Source organism: Amblyomma americanum, chromosome 4 (genome assembly GCF_052857255.1).
Source record: "Amblyomma americanum isolate KBUSLIRL-KWMA chromosome 4, ASM5285725v1, whole genome shotgun sequence".
NCBI classification, from domain to species: Eukaryota; Metazoa; Arthropoda; class Arachnida; order Ixodida; family Ixodidae; genus Amblyomma; species Amblyomma americanum.
In genome coordinates, this window is record NC_135500.1 from 107,448,723 (window position 1) to 107,471,999 (window position 23,277).

Below are 23,277 nucleotides of genomic sequence, written 5' to 3' on the forward strand. Positions count from 1 at the left end.
TGACTTAACGCTTGTGCATATAAGGTAGGCTACATAACGCTCATGATGTGCAAACTGCGCCAACATGTATCTGCGTAACGTCTACACGGAATAACAGTTCAAGCGTCCGTGGGCGCAGCGAAAGTGTCCACTTCGCTTTGAACCGTAGCACCTTTTGGTCAAAAAAGGCCCGCTTTCCTGTGCACTGACGTAATATAATCGACGAGCAGTTCGCTATCAGTCAATGTACGCATTTCAGTGAGTTACACGGTGGCACGACTTGCGCTCGTTGCCACGGTGTCGTTTCAGTCACCAGATGGCGTCGGTAGTGCTGCTAACGCAACGTGGCGCTAGCGACGCGGTGAGGCGTCCATAACGTGAGCTCTCGCGACAGCTGCGCCGACGGAAGCAACGGAACGCTGGCTGGAAAAAAAAGAATTAAAAGTAAATTAAACTTAGTTTTTCGTTCGCCTAATGGGGACCAAGTTGCTTCGAGCGCTTTCAAGTTAATTCGTGCGGACGGGATGAAATTTCGCGCTAGACTGCACTAATGTCTGCGTCGGACTGACCGCAGCGTGGCTCGCACGCCAAGCATAGCGCATTTTCCAAGACGCGATCGAAGCCGAATCAGAGTTGATGGCCAACAAAACGGCCTCCGTGGCATGCCTTTAGTTGCACTTAACTTGTTACGAAACACACGTGCAAACATGCGGCGCTATGATCCCGTGGACTTGTAGACATTTACAGTCGCGAATGCGTTTTCCAGCAAAGTGGATAATTTTTGTTCTAACGAATGCACCGGGCTGTCGGCCGCCGTCAGGAGTCAGAATAGTGCCGGCTTCTCCCCAGTGCCACAAGAGACCCGTGACGAAAAGCTTTAGAGTAGCTTTAAAAAAATGAGTTTCGAGTGGTATTCTATAGATTTGTGCCCTTTAAATTCGAATATGGCATTTAAATCGCCCGAAAACAATCACATGGACATTTATTTTCAAGAAATAAGCAGCAATCGCCGCAGGCTATTTCCAACGGGCAGTCTCCGCTCGTGATTGGTCGAAAGCTTATTGACGTCATCGTTGCCATCTCGGCTGTTGTCGTTTCACGTGCTGGGAGAAGTAGCGGGTTTTCGCAGCTGTACAGTTTATTTATCGACAGATATTCGTGATTACGGACTCTCTGCGCTCTCTGAAAGATCTTCGCGCTTCTCCGTATATGTCCGAGCCCCCAGGTTCCACGCAGAAGCGACACTGGAAAATGACAGCTCGGACTCGACTGGTAGCCGAAGTGAGGCGGCAACTTCTTCTCGCGTGAGAAGCCCTGACTGGTACGTATTTCTTTCTTGTAAGCGTACACGGGCGCGTAAATGAACAAACGCAAGCAAAATAATATATTACGAATTGTTGAAAAACTTGGATTGCGCCATTGTCACGAAGCTCCTGAGAACGCTCGGGCCGAAAAAATGGACTAGGCGATAAGTGTACCCAAACAGACGCACATTTAATACACCCTACGTGACACAAAGACTAGCACACAAAACTAACAAAACTAACACAAATACTATCAATACACACGACCCGGAAACACTGCTACTAGCGTTCTACTGTTACCGGTCGGCGTTCGTGCTCACGGTTCGCAGCTGATGCAGCGTTGCATGGGTCTAGTAGCCGGCGTCGAGGTGGCGTTCGAAGTGCTCAGGCTGGCGTAGAGATGGCGTTCGGAGTGCTCAGGTTGACGAAAGCTGCTCTTGGTGGCGGCGACGCGCGTCTGTGCGTGAACACCGAAGGAACCACGCCAAGCTTGAGCCGAGCAGATTTCACTGCGATGCCCATCGCCTGTATCAGTGACAGGTACCGATGGTAATCCGTGTCACGAAAGTGATCTGAGCAAAGCATACTGTTCCTTGAGGGCATGAAGTTCTTCCTTTTTACAGCTGCAATCCGCCGTTTAGCAAGCGCCTTGTCTTCAGGGAAGTGGTGGAATGCAACATCGTCACTGCCACTTCTGTTCCTTGCAGCCGCACGCCGCGCAGAAAAATGGCATGCTGAGCGCTAAGCTTCTTTACCCTGCCTCGGCCACTTGTAAGCAAACTTATCAAATACACTCGAATACACATACAAAAAAAAAAACCGCGCGGGCGATGTCTTCTCAGAGGCGCTGTGAGGCTGGTCGCAGCAAAAGCACAGGGAGGAAATGGGCCGGGCTCATCGCAAGGCAACGATGACGCCATTTCCGGCCGCTTCCACTTGGCTCTCCCGACTTCCTCCGCGCTCCGCGCGTTGCGGGAGGCGGAGCATCAAGGGAACTTTATTCGAGCATTTTGTAATTTGTGCGTGGAAAATCGAGTAAAAACTTCACAGACGCAAAATGTGATATGATAACATGCTTAATGTCAAGTGTCTTCAAGTTCTGTAGCCTCTTCACCTTCCTTTTAATGTAACGTACAGCACCGTATGTATACAGGTGCCGAGCCATGGTCAATTTCCTAATAGCGGTACAGAACTGTGGAGGGTGCACCGCTAGCGGCCTCAGCTAACTGCGACCCCAATCGCCAAAACTTCAGGCGCGAAAGTACGGCTCGTTATTGGCATACGAGCTAAGTTCAAAAAGGAAAGACAGCAAGAAAAAAACCATTTTGCTAAACCAGACCCGCGCATCGCACGAGGGGAGCGCATCGACAGCATCAAAGGCCGCTCCCTGACACGATGATCCTCTGTGCGCGTGTAGCATGCGTGTGGCCCGGGCACAGACGGGTGTGCCATGGACTGGCTTCAAGCGACGCGTGTGGTGATTGTGGTGCAGGTGAAACTCTGGAGCACTTGCTCCTCCGCTGTACCGCGTTCGCCCAACCGCGTCGCGACAAGCTTGCAGCCCACAGGGCGCAGTCTCATATCGGACAGTGTATCGGCGCTCCCGTGACCGCAGGGCAGTGCGCGCACCCGTGCTATGGTGATCCTCTGCGCATTCCTCGAACAGACGAGCTTGACGTCCCGTCTGTTCCGCCCCAGGTAACAACCCGCAGTGACAAAACGCTCCGCGTGTGCTACCTTCGGACGCTTTACAGCTGGACGCCCCCACTCCAGTTTTCTTTTTTTTTTACAGTTAGCCGCGAGCGTGTTTTTGCCATATATCTCTTTTTTCTCATTACTGGTAGGACTCGGCAAGAGCGCGGCATATAAATATTTACTTTGAGCGGCCGGCGCGTGACGGCCAAGGGAGAGAGTATGCGAGAGTGGATGCTCCCACATGCAGGCAATGGTCGCGCGCGACGTTCGGACTGGCGCAGGGCAACCCATCTGCGCCGGCGTGAAGACATCGCGTGGGCCGCGACCGGCACCCCCCCCCCCCCCCCCCCAAACAATTGCACGCCCCTGCACCGATCACTCCATCATGCGCGGCGCAGCATCCCGCATTTATTTTTATATTATTTATTTGTACATAGTGTATATTACCACCTACCCATATCCTTTCTCACTATCGCTCCCGCCTTTCTTTTCCTCTCCCTGTTGTTGTTGTTGTTGTTGTTGTTGTTGACCTCACACAATGGCACATACCCACAAGGGGGATTGGCCATAACCAGGCGGTGACTATTTAAATGACCAGCTGCATGTGGCAAGCATGGGATGACCTACCAAAATTTGGATCGCACAGTTTCCGTAGCCGAGGTGCACGGTTGCAGGAGGTTAGGGGGTCATACAAACTAAAATCCTTTTATTTCCGCTTGTCGCAGCTCAGGTGCTTCACGCTCCGATGGCAGATGCCGCGGCTAGCAACATCGTTTCCTTCCATTGTGGTTTTATTAATAAATAGCCACTAACAACAAAAACAACCAGGACGATGGCCCCTCAGAACCACCCCGTTACGAGCCCGTATAGGCTTATAGGAAAGAAAAATGATAGGTGTAACGTTACGACACCGGAAGCGGGTAGAGTGGGTGAGGGAACAAACGCTGACTAATGACATCCTATAGTCGAAGTCAAGGGGAAAAAACGGGCTTGGACACGGAATTTAATGCGAAGGCAGGGTAACCGCTGGCTCTTAAGGGTAACGGAGTGGATTCCTAGAGAAGGCAAGCGTAGCAGGAGGCGACAGAAAGTTAGGTGGGCGGATGAGGTTAAGAAGTTTGCAGGCATAGGGTGGGCGTAGCTGGCAAAGGATAGGGTTAATCGCAGAGACACGGGAGAGGCCTTTGCCCTGCAATGGGTGCAGTCAGGCTGATGATGATTATGGTGATGGTGGTGGTGGCGATGATTGTGATAGGCTACAGCGAGCGAACAGCCGATGACGGCTATAAGTCCCACCTGTCAAGCGTAGGCCCAAGCAGGCCGTACGGTTCTATTCAGAGTGTATGTGTGCGAAAACACGCACGCGCAGAGATAGAGAGAGGGGGAACTTCACGACCAACCACTGATGACGGTGCAATTTCCCTCAAAGGGATACCGCCAATGCGCCAGGGGGGTGTCAATCGGCCTGTACATCTGCCGGCGCTGTATATGTATTGATGCACATCGGAGTGCTGTATATATCGGCGCATGCATCTCCGCGGTGCCCGAGGCGGGAGCTGCGAAGCGGATCCCTTTCGCGTCGTCGGGGCGGGCGCCACACGACAAATTGGCCACCGCGCGCGGCCCCGGTGTCGTCGTCACCGCCGCTCTGGCGTCGGGCCACGGAGGAGCCGCGGTTATTTTTGCGACCCCGAAAGGCTTTGCTGTGCGGCGGCTCCCGAAAATAAAGAGAGAGGCGCTGCTTTTCAGCGAGCGCCCCGAACGGATGCAACCTTTCCACCCAGGTTGCTGCGCGGCCGGAGAGAGGAATACCTCCATGGGCGACCCCCGGTGCAAACTGTGACGGCGAAAAGCGTTAACTGTCGGGCTAGTTTGTAATTTACGTTTATGCTCGTGCCGTTTTTTTTTTGCACAGACAGAGAGGGACAACAGAAAGACGACAGCCAACCTCACCCGCGTGATGTGGGGTTGCTCAAATCTCTCTAACAGACATTGCGATATTGAAAATACAGAGCAGTGCGAGGCACTGCTGCGCAGCTCAGACTCAGACGTCCAAGCGGCTTCCTGTAAATAGGTTGGTTTTGTTTATGGGGGTTTAACGTCCCAAAGCGACTCAGGCTACGAGGGACGCCGCAGTGAAGGGCTCCGGAAATTTCTACCACCTGGGGTTCTTTAACGTGCACTGACATCGCACAGTACACGGGCTTCTAGAATTTTGCCTCCATCGCAACTCGGCCGCCGCGGACGAGATTGAACCCGCGTCTTTTGGGGCCGGCAGCCGAGCACCGTAACCACTCAGCCACCGCGGTGGCTTCCTGTAAATAGGCTGTGGAGGCCGCCGGGGCACAAAGGCTCCCGTCCGCCTGATTCCATCACCCTTACCCTCTGGATTTATGAACCATAACGTTTTGAACAACAACGACGACGGACACAGGCGCTTTAAAAGCATACACATGAGGCGAGGTGAGGTCATTCTACAAATCTGCTGCTGAAAACTGCGGTGTCGCGCTGTGGGAAGTTCACGAGGCTATGTGAACTGCCAAGGCCCGCTGAGGCGAGAACATCGCAAGGCCTGGCTGAAGATGTTTGCTGCACGGTTCCCACTGCACGGGCGGCCCATAAAACAGGGAACGACTGTCAAAACACGAGTCCCATACGAATGGTCGTTTTCACAGTACGTGGTCACGCATGACCCCCTGTTTACAGCGCGCAAAGTCGTCTGCAAAGAGCTATCATTGTGCAAACGCACTCATCCTATACGTTCTTGAACGTCAGAATTCCAAAGAAAGTATTCACTCAGCTGTGTGCACGCAAGTTGTACTCGATCGCAGAGAAGCAACAGGAAGGCATAAGGAAAGTTACGGATCGAAAAAAAAAAAAACATTTAAGACTTCTTTTAATTTTTGTCGTACACGATCAGTCGATCAGTCGTACACGATCAGGCGATGCATTAATTTTGTTTTCGCCTTCTGAAAAAAAAAATAAGTTGCTGCGGAGCACCTACACCATTTAGGCCAAGGCTAAACCGAATGCATTCAAATCGCCCCAGGCAGCGTGATAATTAGCACGATAAGGCATGCCTGCTTCGCTATCGCAGTCAGCCACCGAAACCTGGGCCCGGCAAGCTTTTGTGCGTAGTTACACGTTGAGGCTATTTATATGGCCAGCTTATCGCTCCCTGGCACGAGCCGCGTAACACGAACACCTAATAATCCGCTACCCGCATTCTGTGTGCACCTATTGCGCGTCGAGCTGGACAGAAAGATAACTTTCCAATGAGCGGACTCCGCTATGCCGAAGAATAAAGACATGGAACGAACAGGGACGTAAGAATAACGATGTCCACGTTTTGAAATTACTACGGTAACGTGCCGATGCAGGTCTGGCGCTGGTCACGTGCCATGAACTGAACATACATGATCCGGGTCATTTTTTGTACGTGCGGTAAAGTACGTTGCTCGGGTGAATGCAATGCACCAACTCGCAATAAGGGTAGTGAGGTAAGCTAACTCCAGTCGTAAGCTATAACTCAAGCACAGCCAGCGAAAACATGGTTCAACTCGCTTGAGTTTCCGCGCATCGACCAACGCGCTGTAAAGAAAAAAATCTCCCGGTGCCCCTGCTTACGCAGGCCACTTGATCGACCCTCCGGGGTGGCTTTGTGCCTGCAGCGTTCAGCTGTTGGGCCCAAGGACGCGAGATGGAATCTCGGCCGCAGCGGCTGCATCTTGATGGCGGAGAAATGCAAGAACAGTCGCGTGCAGTGCGATGTCAGTGGACGTTGAAGAACACTAGGTGGTCGAAATTAGTCCGGAACCCTCAAGTAAGGCGTCTCTTAGAGTCCATGTACAGCTTCAGGAAGTTAAACCTTACTTGCCATGTCATCTCATGCATGCCACACCACAACATATGCGATGCCATACCAGACCGTGCCGTTCCTTACCGCACCGCACCGTAACGTACCACACCAGACCATGTCACGCCACACGACACCATGCATGCTACACCACACCACACCACGACCAAGTCATGCCACGCTGAGTCACAATACCACATACAGCGCATGCACTATACTCAAACTGATGAAAAGTGAAAATTTGTTTTTGGGGAATGGAAATGACGCAGGAACTGTCTCGCATATATCGATCGACACCTGAACTGCGCCGTAAGGGAAGGGATAAAGGAGATAGTGAGAGAAGAAAGGAAGAAAGGTGCCGTAGTGGAGGGCTCCGGAACACTTTCGACCACCTGGGGGATCTTTAACGTGCACTCACATCGCACAGCACACGGGCGCCTTTTGCGTATGAAAAATTGAAAAATTGGTTTCGCATCCATCGAAACGCGGCCGCTGCGGTCGGGTTCCAGCCCGGAGAGCACGCAACCCAAAGGCGACAAAACTATGTTACACCATACTTAAGGGTCGGTTTTGGCAGGGCGAGTTTTGTACAGACGTACAAAAAATCTGCGCATATACCAAGACGGCCCATGGAAAGCGCGACAAAACAGACGCGACGAACTACAAGCCGCTTCCCTTTGTGCGCACAGCAGCACACCATAAAGTTACACAACAGGAACCGCGCAGTTTTCGGACACATGTTGCGTGCTTGTAAACAGCTCGTCCGCTCCACCTCTATCGGCGCATTAGCATGCGGCCACACGCGCCACATTCCGGACCCAACGAGCCTCTCAACTTCGGCTGCACTTGTTGCAGCGAAGCCACGCGCGTCTCGACAATGCTACTGTCGGTCGACGCATTCGCGCCGATGCGTGGGGTGATAGAGCGACGGCCAAGTTTTGTGGAGTCCTAATTGCGACGCAGATGTACTCTGACGAGATTGAACGATTAAACTGCTCTAAGACGCTTAATTTTTCCCCAAGAAGGCTGAAACAAACACACGCGCTTAGCTATACAGCTGCTTGGTTCTTTATCCCGCGCCGCCGTTTTCATCGAAGAGTAAATGAGGATCACGCCACGGAGAGATTTCTTGGTTCTGTTAGCTCGAAATGATCGCGACGACCTCGAAATCGCGTTTGACTGTATACGATACAGACGCGGCTTCAGTGACGCCAGATTCCGTCCAGCTTATTCGGATCATTTGACTTTGTTGCTGCAGAAACGGTTATCATCTACGTCCTCCATTCAAGGTTGGTTTATGTTTATGGGAGTTTAACGTCCCGAAGCGACTGAGGCTATGAGAGACGCCGTAGTGAAGGGCTCCGGAAATTTCGACCACCTGGGGTTCCTTAACGAGCACTGACATCGCACAGCACACGTGCCTCTAGAATCACATGCACGGGCCTCTAGAAGTACACGGGCCTCTACAATTTCCATTGACGGGATGGAAGCGACGTTACCAGACCTGTAATGACGTCACTCGGTAAAGGCATCAACAGCTTCTAATGATATTGCGTTACCAACACGTTAAGAAATTACGTGTCCTGGGAATTTTTTGCACCTCCCCTCCACCGAAATGCCGCCGTTGCTGCCGCGGGATACGAAGCCGCAACCTCTCGGCAGCACAACGCCAAGCGCACGGAACAGCGCAAGCAGAGGTAATGTACTCGAGAGGGTTGCGCACGCAAGCAGTGGAAAGTGTGGGGCCCATGGAGGAAAAAAAACAACTAGGAGGGAGCGTGACGTCATAATCTTAAATATACTGGAAAGCATCATGGGAAATAGGCCCTCACGTGACATGGCAGCGGTAGCTCTTAGCCGGATTTCGGTTTCGGTTTCGCCCTCTCGCTGTGTTGCGTCAGACTAAAAAGCACCATGAAACAAGCGCTGGTTGGCAGTCTGACAACTGTGGAGGGCCTATTTCCCAAGAGTCAGTGCGCAAAAGGGCCCTCGGCAGCGGCGTCAGAGGCGGATGGCTTGCAGAGGCTGAGCGCGTGATGTCATGCTCCCTTCTAGTTGTCTTCTTCCTTCATGGCGGGGCCCGTTGAAGACGACGTCAAATGGCGTCGGTAAGCGCACGCAGTGCCGACAGGGCCGACCCACACATTTCCTGCGTGAGAGTTGAGCATGTGGTGAAGGGGAGAGCATGCAGTCTGAAGCGCTCATTATTTCGCTGCTCGCGTAGAATAGCGCGGCTCAGCGCACCTGAGCGACGCCGCTTCGAAGGCAAGACCGCAGAGGACAGAGCAATCCGGCGAGAACACGCGAGAGAATGAACTCCTCGTCCATACGAAAATGAAGGTACATTCATACGAAGGCTCATAAAAACACTAAAACGTGCACACTTATGGAGAGAGCTCACCGCCACCATGTCGCAATGCTAACCGCCTACGAAACTCGACCACACGGCGAAACACGAAGGAAAAAAAAGAAAAAAAAATTCAGCACTTAAAAAACATTCAAGATGGGGGCAGCGCACTGACTGCTACGCAACGAAATTTTCTCGTTCTCCAGGCACACTTCTTGTCTAAGCGTACCATTGCGCAAACCCCCAGGGAGTGCCGAGTAATGATCAGGAACGTGTACTGCGTATAAAGATGAAACCAAGGTACTGAAACACGAAAAAAAAGGCAAAAAAAAGGAAGAAGCATCAGAAATTCACAACCTCCCCATCACTCCCTATTAGTCGGTACTCTTCTTTTTATTTATTTCTTTATGCCAAGCTTTCATTGCTAGAGCCCCCATGGTACATACGAAGCCATGGTGTTGGCCAGGTTGCCAATGACCTCACAATTGTGACGTCACTTACGAGTGACGCTGTAGACGAAGGCCCGGCCGAAAGATGAGTTCGTCTGCAACCACGGCAGGGTGAGCATGAAATCGAACGAAATATGAAAAGCGTAGAGGAGCTGATTATATCTAGAACTTGAGTGCAGAGCGTATAAAACGAAACGCATATAAGCCGCCACTCATAATCCCATATCTCCATATCTCGCGGGAAGGAATTATCCTCGTTTCGCAATGCGCAGAAAGCCGACTTAAAGCGCTGTTACGCGATCGGTAGCATTTTTCTTATTTTATATAATATTATATACATTATATCACTTATTTTGTGTATTAAGAAAATGAAGAAAAGGGGCCCACATCCGCGCACACTGAGGTCACCTATACAGACTAATGAGCACGCCGGCTGCTTGTTTGATGTCTGTGCAACGCGCTCCAGGGAGATCTGCACTTGGGACGTACGAGCACAGTGCTCCGAGCCCTTTGAAATCGGTCCTCTCAGACCGTGCCGACGGGCATTTCGGGGACGACGATTCTTTGTGACAACATGCTTGTAAAGCAGGCGCCACATGTTTGATTTCCGAGGAACCCTCTTTCCCTGAGCCAACATACGCTGCAAACTGCGTATGTTGCGTTTTCAACGCTGAAACGCGGCAGGGGACGCACCTCTCGCGATTTTGAACGATTCGTAAGAAGACATGTTTCTCTAAAGCCTACGTGCGAAAATGAATGCGAATGATGGCGGCTGACGGATTTTAAACTGAAACGAGCGCTCTCCAAAAGCGCTCTCTTAAGCTGGGCAGGGAATCCCCGCTTCCTCAATTAGATTTTAAAAAAGGGGGGGAGGGGGAGCGGAAGCTGCAGCAGATGGGACACTACAACCTATAGAGTGAAATGCTCGTGGTTATGGTTATTTCTTTTCTACAACCTCACAGTGACACAGCTGACATAGGGGAAGAGTAGTTAGACAGCGTCAACGAATATACAGGGTGTTTTCCCTAAGACTGTCAGTAGTTCTTGAAAATAGGTTTTTTGAGTTAGAAGAGCGCTTTTTCGGCATAGCACTGACAGCGGTGTAGTGCATCAGAATACAGTTTGGACGTGCTAACTAGAAGGCTCGTTAACTAATATTAAATGGTTAACTTTTTTACCTAGTACCGTTAGGCTGATTACTGAGAGAACCACCGTAAATATTATCAATATCAGTTTTTAGAACTTCGAAAACGCTGTTACCGCGTGCCCGCCGCAGCTCAAATTGCAGCCCTTTTTCGCGCCATTCAAAAATCACGTCATCCGTGACACACGTGCCACGTAACAATCTGTGCCCTGCCTGAACTGCGGTGCTCGCCTCGCCACTTCGCTGTTTCGAAATTCGCGTTTTATAAATTCTTAAAACTGATGCGAATATTGCTGACGGCGGGCTACACTCCTCCAAATAAAGAACCTGACAGTAATAGTTAAAAAGTTAACTATTAAATATTAGTTAACGAGCCTGCTAGTTGGCACGTCTTAGCTGTATTCTGATGCACCACAATGATACGCCGAAAAAAAGTGCTCTTCTAACTCAAAAACCTATTTTAAAAAATTGCTGACAGTTTTTCGGAGAAGCGCCCTACAAAGTAGAAATCAGCGACAGACAACACTAAGCTCGAATTCCGATACAACAATCGTAGCTTGCTTGGACTGTGTTCAGGTGCGGCTCCTTGGGCCCACTCTGCGCCCAGTTCGCGTTATCGCTGTCGCTCAACAAAGGGAAATCGCCGCCAGAGCAGAGGCAGCGAAAACTGTTCCATCCATAAGCTGTTCACGACGGCTTACTCGCGTTTCGGTATAGTATCTCTCCTGAACGGACCAGAAGGAAGAAAACGCGCATGCTTACATGTACCAGGCTCGAGCATTTCCTTTGACAATATCGTTGCAAGGTTATTTCTACTGCCCGATGCGTACTGCGCTTTTCCGGCACACTCCTCGTGCAGATCCCGACGCACCACGAATACAAATCTCCTGAGCTTTAGAAAGCCGACGAGCGAACACAGCTGTGCGCATATAACCCGAAATTGAGGCGCGTGGCGTCGGGCGTTATAAACGGCTGGGGTTCAACGTGGCTTGAACCGAGTTTTAAGAGCGAAAACTCTGTTAATCATGGTCTCAAATCAAATGTCAAGGTCAAGGTCAGAATAATGTGATCATTCATACTACCATATATCTTGGGCCACACCATCGCGTAGTTATGTTCGGTTTGACCTTGTGAGGCACTGAAGGCCATTGCCGACGTGGTGCCCACTGTCTCAAATCTAATGTCAAGATCCAGATCAAAATCAGGTACACAGTGGTCATATTCATATGATCACATGGTCATACTACCATATATCTTGGGCCACACCACCGCGCAGTTATGTTCGGTTTGACCTTGTGAGGCATTGAAGGTCATTGTCTCATCCTCATCGAAATCGGAAGTTGTACCCTGAGGAGTAGAGCTCTCGTTCTGAAAGATGTCTCGGCGGGCGCTTCGCACTTCACGCGTAAGGATTCCGGAAATCTGGCCCTCGTTCTTAAACCGGCCCAGTTGGGAGTTACAACGGTAGATTTTCGCACGCATTTGTCCGGAACGATTTGTGAAAGTGGGCCCAACTAAACGGGTGCTTCGAAAGGCAAGCTCTGCTTCTGGCATCGCTATGTAGCACGCGACAGCTCGTGAAACAACGTTCAAACAGCTGCTCAGCGAGAGCTAGCGACATCCTCCCGTGCCGCTTCCCTCCTGAGCGGCTTTATGATAAAGACATCGGCCACGTGCGGAGATACTCGGCCGTCGAGTGCACATTGCAGAAGCCCGATGAAGATTCATTCACAAGCTAATCACAAAGCCACACGGCGCTTTACGTATAAGCTTTTAGCCTGTCGCAACGCGGTGTGAACTATTTCATAACGCTAGAAAAACGCTGGAAAATCGTTATGAGAGCACCGAATAGGCGGCCGGAGAGAGACAAAAAAAAAAGGGGGGGGGGGGCGAGCTGAGGCTGAGTACGCGAGCGTTGTTTTGAGAACGGATATATACTGAAAGAGACCATCATGCTCTTTTTCTCCCCTCAACAATTTCAACATTCGCGTTTGTTGAAAATTTATTTGCAGCGAACGATGTCAATGAGCGTGACTGATTGGTTTCAGGGAAAGAATAGCTCGTTCCGCACACGCGGAAGTCGTCAGTGATGGAGCAACGCAAATGGTGACGATAGACACCCACGAGTTTCCGAGACGAGCTTAGGCGCTGCTGTTCAAACAATTTGGGCTTTAATAATATGCCGGCACGGAGGCCTCCTTTGAACGTTTCAGCTTCCATTAGACACATGCGATGACATCACTCGAGCTTATTAGGGCAGTTATTGTGCGTGCTCGCGAGATGGGAAATGATGTCATACTCGTTAGGAAGGCCGCTAGTTTCCCAAAGCCATATAGTTTAAAAAAGCTAATTAACGCTTGGTGTCCCAAAAGTTGTATGCAATTTTGTAATTAGCAAACAAATAAATAACAGCATCTTCTGCAATCGATGTACAATTGTCAGAACTTTCAGAGAGTTGTTGCGGCGCCGTCTTTGGTTAATTTCCACACAACCCGTGTTGCACGATTCTGATGTAATTTGGGCCGTATGAAAGCCTGAAGCTTTCACAATAAATTCTTAATCGAACTGCGCTTAACAGAAGTTGTGTAAGCTCTCTCAAATACCAACTCGATTTTTTAGGAAAGAGCTGTACAGCTCTTATTTGTGAAGTCTCTAAAGCTCTCTGACACTGCCTCTAACAGCGCAAGGTTGTCTTTTTTTAGTTTGTCTTTTTCGATAGCGGTCTCACAAAGACCTGAAATGTCTGCAAAAAATGTAATTTTCAAGCATTACGGCTAATATAAATTTGCTGGAGCGTTTGTTCTTGCTTTCAATGACTCCCTTCATGAAAAATTCATATGCGTGTATTATTTTCACCTCTACTATCAAGTAAAAGACGTAAAGAGTAAACCTGTACAGGCGCGGACATATGTAAATGGAACACGCTATTCCGGCCCAACTGAAATCACGCGTTCCCTATCGAACATGAAGAAATATTATTTGCCCATGAGAAAGCGTCAACTACGAGCATGCACATATCACATATGCTAGTATCAATCAAGCAAAGCGTCAAATATGTTAGAAGGCAATAGCGTGCTCCGTCTAATTTTGTCCTCACCTTATATCCGTAGTTAGAAGATATCCTATGTTTTCACTTATTAAATCAATTTATTTCGCCCCTGGTTCTTTCCGAAATATTCCATAATGAACCGTACAGCAGCGTGCTAGGTTTGGATAATTAGCAGAGCTTGGCTAAGTACATCTGCGACAGAGAAACAGACCTTCGTATAGTTAGAGATAAATTGAGGATATTTGCGGGAATAGGGTTGTATATCCATGGCAGAGGTATTTGCGCTGCAGGGGAAGTATAGTCGCGGAATTATGATGAGCGATGCGGCGCATAAAAACGTGAGATGCGTTGTCAAACGATTACCACTGAACACAAGTGAGACAAACTTGAGCAAAGGTGCCAATACGCACACGCTCTACAATTGAGCATTTCGCGAACTTTACGCTAGATCGCGGGCCGAGAGTTCACTGATATGCTTGGGTATCGGGACCTCGGTCTTCACCGCATGACGATGAACTCTGCAGACGACGGAGGGAAGCCTTCAGGAGGGTTGGAAAACTTGAAGGTTTATTTACATATTTACAAGAGAAGCAGGGAGACCAAAAGTCAGAGATGAAGTGCCGTGAAACCAGCCAAATCGCGGCTTAAATACAGTGGATATTCCCTAGGCACCTAGCTAGGGAAACCGATGGCTGATCAAGCGTCCAATGGGCAGACACACTATTCATAGTCTCTTCCCTAACCCCGTGACCGCTCCGACCCCACAAACACGTGCACAGGCGATAAGGAATCCTGGCGCCTTGAGGTCCTGGAAAGCTGCTTCCGACCGGTTGAGCAGGTGCATAAGGTCGTTGGCTTTGTAGGCGGTGATTCCCTCCGTGGAAAGATGCGTCCTGACGGCCCCGGGCATTCCAGAGGGTAAGATGAATCAGCCGTGTCCGCCCCCGCTTTGTCTGGCCGCGCAAGTGCAAGCGAGCGAGGCGGGTCCGGCGCCTTTGTTCGGGTCTTTCTGCCGGCCCACGTGACGGCGCAGTTCGGGAGAAATACCGCATTCCATACTCCGGACGAAGGGATGAGAGGCCTGTCGTCACAGCTCACCGTCGCCAGGAGCCGTTCCTAATCCTCTTCTCAGGACGACAGCACCTTTGGTCAAACATAGTTCGATGGCGCCTGCCGGGCTCGTCTGTTCCCGCTGTCGGGGCCTCCGATCACATCACCCAAGATTACTCAGTAGTCTTCGCATTGCGGTAAAAAACGAACAAACATGATTAATTCAAGATTGACTCACACCTCAAGATAACTGATTCACATTGCTACTAAGAAGCAATGTGTCCAACAAAATTTAATTACCTTTCAATGCGGAGTCTTAATCAGAAATTACGTTAAAGACAGGCACTGGTAAGCTCAACATGGCATGCACCTGGGATAATTAGTTGAAATAAGTGCTTTGTCCTGTCGTTTGTGTTTGCTTTTCGCATCCTTAGTTTTGATCTTTTATCAGTTTTTAAAGGCCGTTATGATTAGAGTTATGAGCAGCCGGGACAGAACGTAGCGTAGGTCAAACGTGTTGGGTCACAGCCCATCAGTTTTTAAAATACGGTATTGAAACTCTTTTTGCGATATGGTTAAGGGTATCGTTGAGTGAAAAACTCATCGCCGTCTTCGTCGTCGGCGGTGTGAGAGAAAAATTACCAGCGAAGCAGGTGGACCACCTGCCACCTAGGTCACGTGGCCTCGTGACGTCATCACAACCTGACCACTGCCAACCACCTGGCAACCAACCAACCGCGGATTGTGAGCGAATTGCCCACCGTGGCAGGTGGCAGTTCAATTCATGATCTGTCACACGAGGTTGCTCGGCAACACCAACCTGTCTCACAAGCCCCACCGATGGCAGCACCTGTGATCTCAGAGCAGCGGCGCACCGCTTAACCGCTGCACCACTGCCCCAGGAGTGGTATGTAGACTCCCAGAGATCTATGAATGTACATTTCTGAAAGGCTCTGCTCTAAAAAGACGTTCACAGGAAAAAAGGTGCTAGCGACTACAGGAAAGAAGCGCAACGCTTCTTTCCTGAATATGTACCACTAGCCCGTCAGAAAGTCTTACTATGAATGTAAAGTCGATAATCATCAATTCGGCACATATGGTCATTAATCCATTAAATCTCTTCACACCCGTAAGTGTCTCTCCTCGTTTCTTTTTCGCCCACATGATTTCGTGTTTACGGAGGGCATATAGCCGGAGAGGAACAAAGACTGGAGCTGGAACAAACGGGCCAGAGAATTCAGCCTCTGCGACAAATCTCTGCACCCGCCGCGGTGGCTCAGTGGTTAGGGCGCTCGACTACTGATCCGGAGTTCCCGGGTTCGAACCCGACCGCGGAGGCTGCGTTTTTATGGAGGAAAAACGCTAAGGCGTCCGTGTGCTGAGCGATGTCAGTGCACGTTAAAGATCCCCAGGTGGTCGAAATTATTCCGGAGCCCTCCACTACGGCACCTCTCTCTTTCTTTCTCCTTTCACTCCCTCCTTTATCCCTTCCCTTACGGCGCAGTTCAGGTGTCCAACGATATATGAGACAGATACTGCGCCATTTCCTTTCCCCCCAAAACCAATTATTAATTATTATTAATTAATTAAATCTCTGCGCAGGCGGCCAAGTACCCCATGCGAACGTTTCCTCCCGAGCCATAAACGGTTACGAAATACGCGTTAAGCTCGGCTGATTGAAGTCTCTTTCCTGCAGTCTAACAGGCCACGCCACGCGCCGAGCATCGAGGTTTCGTCATGTGGCCTCCGGGAGCGGAGTTTTGCGGCTCCGATGCTCCGTAACTATTTACCTTACACAATGAGCAGACTCGAGCACATATGCACAGAATATTCAGCGGACTAATTTGAACCGAACGTTGCCGGTACCGGATCACCACCACCGCCATTATTAGTGAAAACAAAATCCGCTCGAGACTGTCGCAATACGAGCGCGTGCATCCAGAACATGGCGCATGCAGGGCACCATAAGATGGCGGATCGCATCCCCTCCCCACTGTTCACCCAACTATTCTTCCATTTAAAATTGTAGGCGGCTAATTGGGATTTTCCGCCGACTTTTGAACCTTTCGGTCGAATCTGTAATCGGCTTAAGCGTAGGCACGTGGCAGCAGGCTCCGCTCAGCGCCAGCGGGCTCGTCAAAGAGAGCGGAAAACTGGGAGCGGATTGCAGCCGCAACACTGCCGATCGGGAAATCCGCTGAAGCAAGCAGTTCTGTTTTTACTCGAAGCACAAAAGGCGAACAATCCGCCATGACGTCATGTTGCGTGTTGTTACGTAATGTAACCCCCCCTCGTGGGTCTGAACGGTTTTGTTGGCGGACTCTGGCTGCGAAACACTGACGTATAGCCCATGTTATAGTATATAGCAAAGGTATACCGACACACGGATTGAGCGAGCTTTGGCCGCTAAGATGATTCCGCGTTTAGAATTTCGTTAAATTGCAGAGGAGCAGCTATAGGGTGATATGATTTCAAAGCAAGGATAACACGATCGATCGGCGATTTCGTGCCTAGTGCGGCTGAAGGCAGAAATGATCCTCACAGAAATTCCGCGGAATATTTTCTTTTCCGGAAGGCATAATTTGGGGGTCATAGCCACGCGTCATCGCATTCGCAGATGTGTAGTGGCCTCACCTTGAGGCTCGATAGCGTTGGACCACGATGGCAGTTAACGGCGCAGAGACGAACGGAGAACACAATTCGAAACTAAAGGCGATCTTTGGTGGTCGCCCAGCCTCCAAGTAATCATTTATAGGAGCTCCAGGTAGCAGCCACTCCGAGATAAGATTCACACGAAGTTAATGAAGCCAGCGGAAAAAGAAATTTCTGCGAAAGCGCACTAAGAAATTAATATAGACAAGTGGTTGCTACGCGCTTCCATTTGGGCAGCTGCCATGGTTGAAATATTGTTAAAATCGCGCCATCTTTCCTTGTTTAGTCAGCAGAGGAAATCGAAATTGGAAGTAGCTTTCATAAAAGAGGTGCAAGTCTACTAATTTCCGGTCGCTGAAGTGGCCAAGAGGCTTTCATGAAGCGATATCGCTTGAGAAATTCCAGCCAGAAGATGAGCGCCTCTTATGGTGACACTCGCTGAGACAAGTCCTCAGCGCGCAGCGAAATTCCCGTGTTTCGACACTGCAAAATCACCCACATTCTTCCAGCAGCTCTCACGGCGACTGAACAATGAGCGGCGTAACGAGGACAATAACGGGACGTACAACAATTCACGAGTTACTTGCACCTCCGCTAACACCAGCTCGTTTGATGAGGAGTTGCCGCCTTTTGTTGGATTCCCTCGCGGTCGTTGGCCAGCTGGCCAAATCAGTGGGAATTAACGCCACCCGTTTTCGCGACGAGCCAACGGATTTGAGAGGCTCAGGTAGCACGTCTCTCGCGTCGGCATCAGAGGGGAGGCGTTCCCCGCGAATCGAAGAGAGCCGCCTAAGTTGACAGTTTCGAAGCTGTAGTAGAGTAATTCGGATCGCGGCTGCGCAGATTACTGCAGGCGTCGTTTTCCGTCCATGCCTTCAGGCATGCTACGAGAGAGTTTATTAGAGGTGCCATAGGTGCTGTGTAAAAGGTTTTATAGGTGATGGATGGTCCAGATGAAGGCGCACAGGCGGTGAATTCCGCGTTTACATGAATGCGACAAGTGGCGCATTGAATAAACATCAATCGGTAAGGGTAAGCAGACTTAAGCGGTGTAATTAACCACTGGCACCATCCATCTCTCAACGCTGAGAGATGGATCACACAACGGCTATCGCGAATGCTTTGCACACATCGCGGCAGGCACCCGCGACCAACGCGGGGCTGTGCTTTCGACCAGCGACACGAGGCGGCGCCACTTTAAAAGCGGAAGGTGACGTGCTACACGCTGGCGCACAGCACTGCCGTGATTCGCCAATCTCAACGCATTCGACGAGAGAAAGGGACACGGGGGGAGGAGGAATGACCACTCACGGCATGGAGGCGACGTCGCAGCAGTCCTCCTCGTCGTCCCCGTAGAGCAGCTCTCGGGGCGTCCGGGCCGAGGGCCGAGTGTCAACGCAGGCCCTGCGAAACACCGCAAAGGGATGACGTCACGCGCGGCCCAGAAGTTTTCACGAACACAGCGCGACGCGGCAGCGCGTCAGCGAACAGCGTTAGGACGCTGACTGGCCAGCGTTGCCGCGTCAAAAATATAATAATTGGTTTTGGGGGGAAAGGAAATGGCGCAGTATCTGTATCATATATCGTCGGACACCTGAACCGCGCTGTAAGAGAAGAGATGAAGGAGGGAGTGAAAGAAGAAAGGAAGAGAGGGGTGCAGTAGTGGAGGGCTCCGGAATAATTTCGACCACCTGGGGATCTTTAACGTGCACTGACATCGCACAGCACACGGGTGCCTTAGCGTTTTGCCTCCAGAAAAAAAAAAGGAAAATGAAAATTGGTTTTTGGGGAAAGGAAATTGCGTAGTATCTGTCTCACATCTTGGAGGATCCCTGAACCGCGCCGTAAGGGAAGGGATAAAGGAGGGACTGAGAGAAGAAAAGAAGAAAGAGGTTCCGTAGTAAACGCGCAACGCAGAATTGCACGAAACAGAGCTTGTGTATTTGATATCGCAGATAATGAAGCAGTATGACGACAAGACGTCTCATTTCCCCACCCTTGCAACATATGAAGTTTCGCGATACGTGCCTGTGAAGAGCAAACACGTTTAGCCCTGTCTCGGAAACTTTTCGACATAGCGCAAGAAAGTGACGCCATTCGTTTAAAAAATAGATAAAAATGAACGCAAAAGCGCTTAAAGAGGTCGAAGTTGATTTTTCATACATATTATTGCGTGGTAGCGCTATTACAAAAACACGGACAAGAGGTGGGTGAGTACAGGACACAGGATCGTCTTTTTTGTTGCCCCTAGCACTTTTGTCTTGCCCGCCCATACAAAAATGTCCTATGGCCGGCTATAGCATTTTGGCCCAAATAGCTATAGACATTTCCTATTTCTGTCTATAGCTGTCTAAACAGGCTGATATATTTTTCTATAGAGAGCTTAAGACAATTGTATGGTTCCAAAGCTATATAGCTTTAGTGGCATAGATTTTTCAATAGCTGGCAATAAGCACCTCTATGGGTGCTTATAGACGTTCATAAAAGGCCATAGACGGACATAGCTTATTCCATAGACACCCATAGGAGTTTTTTGTATGGGCGTGTTCCTAGAAAAGCGTAACCATGCGAGAATCTACGGAGCAAACTCGGATCGAGACACGGAAAGTAAATATTTGCTATTGACTTCGCCAATAAAGCAGCAGCATGACGTCCGTGCTAAACTAGAGGCGATAAAAGCTGCTTTGTCATATCTTTGAACAATGCGTTCGCTGAGGCAAAAATACAAAAGGCTTTTTGACGCATTCGAAAAAATAAATTGCTCAAACTTGTTAGTATAGTACTAAAGGCCAGGAGGCAGCGTGGCCCACATTGCGTTGCAGCAGCCGTCAATGAGCCACGGTGTCATACAAAAATTCAGACATCCTCATATTAGCAAAGAAAAACGACTGCTTTACAGTTCTAGCCCAAAGAATGCAATCCTATAGTTCCTGAAAACAAGCGTAAATTCCTCCAGCAAAGCTTTGACTCCAAATTGACTAGATTTGTTTCTATGAAATTAGCTAACTCTCGGCCCAGGACGCATCTGAATACAAAATGGCGCCATTCAGCGTTTGCATATTGGGGTACACCCTAAAATGGTAATGTGTGGCTGCCTGTTCAGGCGTCCAGCCACTACCCAAGAATGTACAACTGGGAAAGACGCGAAGCACGCGCCAAAGCCCTGTATAAAAAAAACACGCGGACAACTTAGACGCAGTCTACGTAGAGGCGGCAGAATATACACGCAACCCAGCCTACGCCTTAAGCGTGGTGTCACACGACCTCAAACAAGGTCTCAGGCTCGATTAGGGCAACCACCTCCCCCGAAGCGGAAGAGGCGGCCATAGCACTGGCCATAGCATCTCCCACTGCCACACACTTAATAAACGACTCCAAAACCGAAATTAGGAATTTTGCAAAGGGACAGATACATTCTGCCACCTACAAAATTATCCAATCAAGCCCCCCCCCCCCCCCCCCCGACCCCAGACCAATTCAACTAGTTTGGGTGCCAGCCCACGCAGGCAACACCGGAAACTAGGAGGCGCACTTTATTGCTCGAGTGTATACGTCAACCGAGCAAGCCAAACAGTCGAGGGGGATTTCGCAAGGGACCGACTAATCACCTACCATGAAATCACTAAATCCGCCGCCACAACACGCCCTCACGAAGGAACAACAGACTATATGGAGGCAACTCCAGTCCAGAACGTTTCCTTCCCCGGCCTAACTGGCACTAATACACCCGGGCCAATAGAAGCCCGAATGCTCTCTTTTTGGGGCTCCGAGAGCTAACATAGAACAAATACTGTTCACATGCCGAGAACTCCAACCACCATCTCACTGGAATCTCACAGTCCTAGAAGGTTGGGAGATTGCGTTCTCTAGCTCAGAGCCGGCCTCACAGAAGAGGCTGGTGGAATGGGCGGAGAAGGTGGCCAGAAGTCATGGACTGATGGCCGCCAATCGGGATTAAGAACCAAGCCAACCAAACCTCCCCTAACGCCTTCCCTTGGTTCATCAATAAAGTTTTTACCTACCTACCTACCTCTGTGGTAAACAACGCGTCCTCAACAATACTTGCATAGGTTACCTCAACTGTAAAGCAGTTTCTCGCACTCTGAATAACCACATCGGACCAAAATGACGTGCCCGCGGACTTTGAAAGCGTTTTTATCAAATCAGCTTTAACAACCAACCCCCAATGATGAAGGAAATCGCCCTCTCTTCCTGCTTAGGCAATGCCTATTACTCCACCAATCAAGTCATTTGGTACTACAGCCTCAAGCGAGTCGACGTTTGCTTGTTTCGAAAGCTGTTCTCGTGTGCCAAATTCCGAGCCTTCGCCTTACGAATTAGATGTGTTCGACACGCTTCGTAAATATGCCTACTTTTCCCTCAGTAGCAAGGGATTTCAGGAGGCAATGCGACCCGGTAAGCATGCTTTGCTCGCAAGGTTAACAGCTTGCTCGACGCCCCACACGCGCTTGTCAAATTCTGAAAACGTCTCATTGGCCACTCGCCCGGAAAGCAAACATTACCAAATATCCGCAAGCGATTTAGCCAGCAGCTGAAACAGTAGGCAGTGAAAAACCTGCGAAACTCCCCCATTCAGTAACTTACATCATCACTTCATTCCACACTGATCGCCCTTGCACTACCTATAACTGCAGCAGCATGTGTAAAGCTTCGAAAAGACAAGTGCGTAACTGGAAGTGAAGTGATTGTTCTTGCGTAAACGCCGATAAGGATTTTTTTTTCTTGGCATTTCAAGAAAGTGGCGTCGGTTTATGCGTCGATCTTTAATTAACTAACTTTCTGTGCGCTTGTCGATGTGTCATGTCTGCACAGCAGCACAGAAAATATGGAGAAACGCTTCTAGTTCGCACGGCTGTCACCACTTGCCTAGTGGCGCCGAAAAATGAAAATCACTGCGGGAATTGAGAACTTATTCGGTACATCCCAATGATGTTCACTGGCCGTTGGAAATAGTTGGTGCGAGCGCAGGAATTATTTTATGGATCAGGTCTTGCAACGAACAGGAAGAATCGGCTATGATAATAAGCATGCTCGGGCAGAATATCTCGGAACTCGAGAAAACTCACATCCGCCAAATAAAAGGTTTTAAAACGTGACGTTTCGGGCCTTCTACGGGTCCCTTCTTAGCAATGAGAACGGATGGAATAGGCCGATCTTGGGAACCTCTAGTTTAATAAAATTTACAACAAAACATCCCCAGTGAATTACGCGGTGCTCACTAGGTGCCAGCAGATGGCGCTAGATGCTGACAACCAAGGAAGATGAGTGCCCATGACTACACACCATGACACTCAGCTGTTTTTCATGCCTTCAGTCCTCTCTGAGCCGAGAGAAATCGCTGGAAGCTCTTCGCGTTTATGACACGCATGGAACGTGCTCAAGCAGTTGTTCGCTGAGATCCCCGAAGAAAACTATGACGCTCCTGTCAGGTGACGTCTGACTGCACACGCGCACACGCGAAATTTTAGTCACACACAAGTTGGGAGAAAAAAAAAAACGGCTGGAAATCAGGGCCGGAATCTACCGCACGTAAGAAGCAGACTCAGTGGAATTGCGAAATACAGAACGGCTGGCAAAGGCACCGAAATCCCCACCGAGCACATTTTTTTTTTTTTCGGGACATAAATCCAGATTAAGAGCTGGCGTGGCTTCGTGAACTCATTATCAAAGCCTCACGTTTCAGGCATCGTGCTGAATTGAGCAAGAGTTCGCCAGACTGGTCACAGGAGCC

The 23,277-nt window shown here is 49.8% G+C and overlaps 1 protein-coding gene across 32 annotated transcripts in view; it reads right to left on the reverse strand.

Moving 5' to 3' along the window:
* The window catches only part of LOC144128195 (uncharacterized), a 528,676-nt gene that overhangs the window by 200,232 nt on the left and 305,167 nt on the right, over positions 1-23,277 (reverse strand). For all 32 annotated transcript variants that reach the window (XM_077661381.1, XM_077661378.1, XM_077661377.1 and 29 more), the window contains exon 4: positions 18,837-18,929. In XM_077661381.1, coding sequence (XP_077517507.1) covers positions 18,837-18,929 — 93 coding nt within the window. The remainder of the gene's footprint in view (positions 1-18,836; positions 18,930-23,277) is intronic.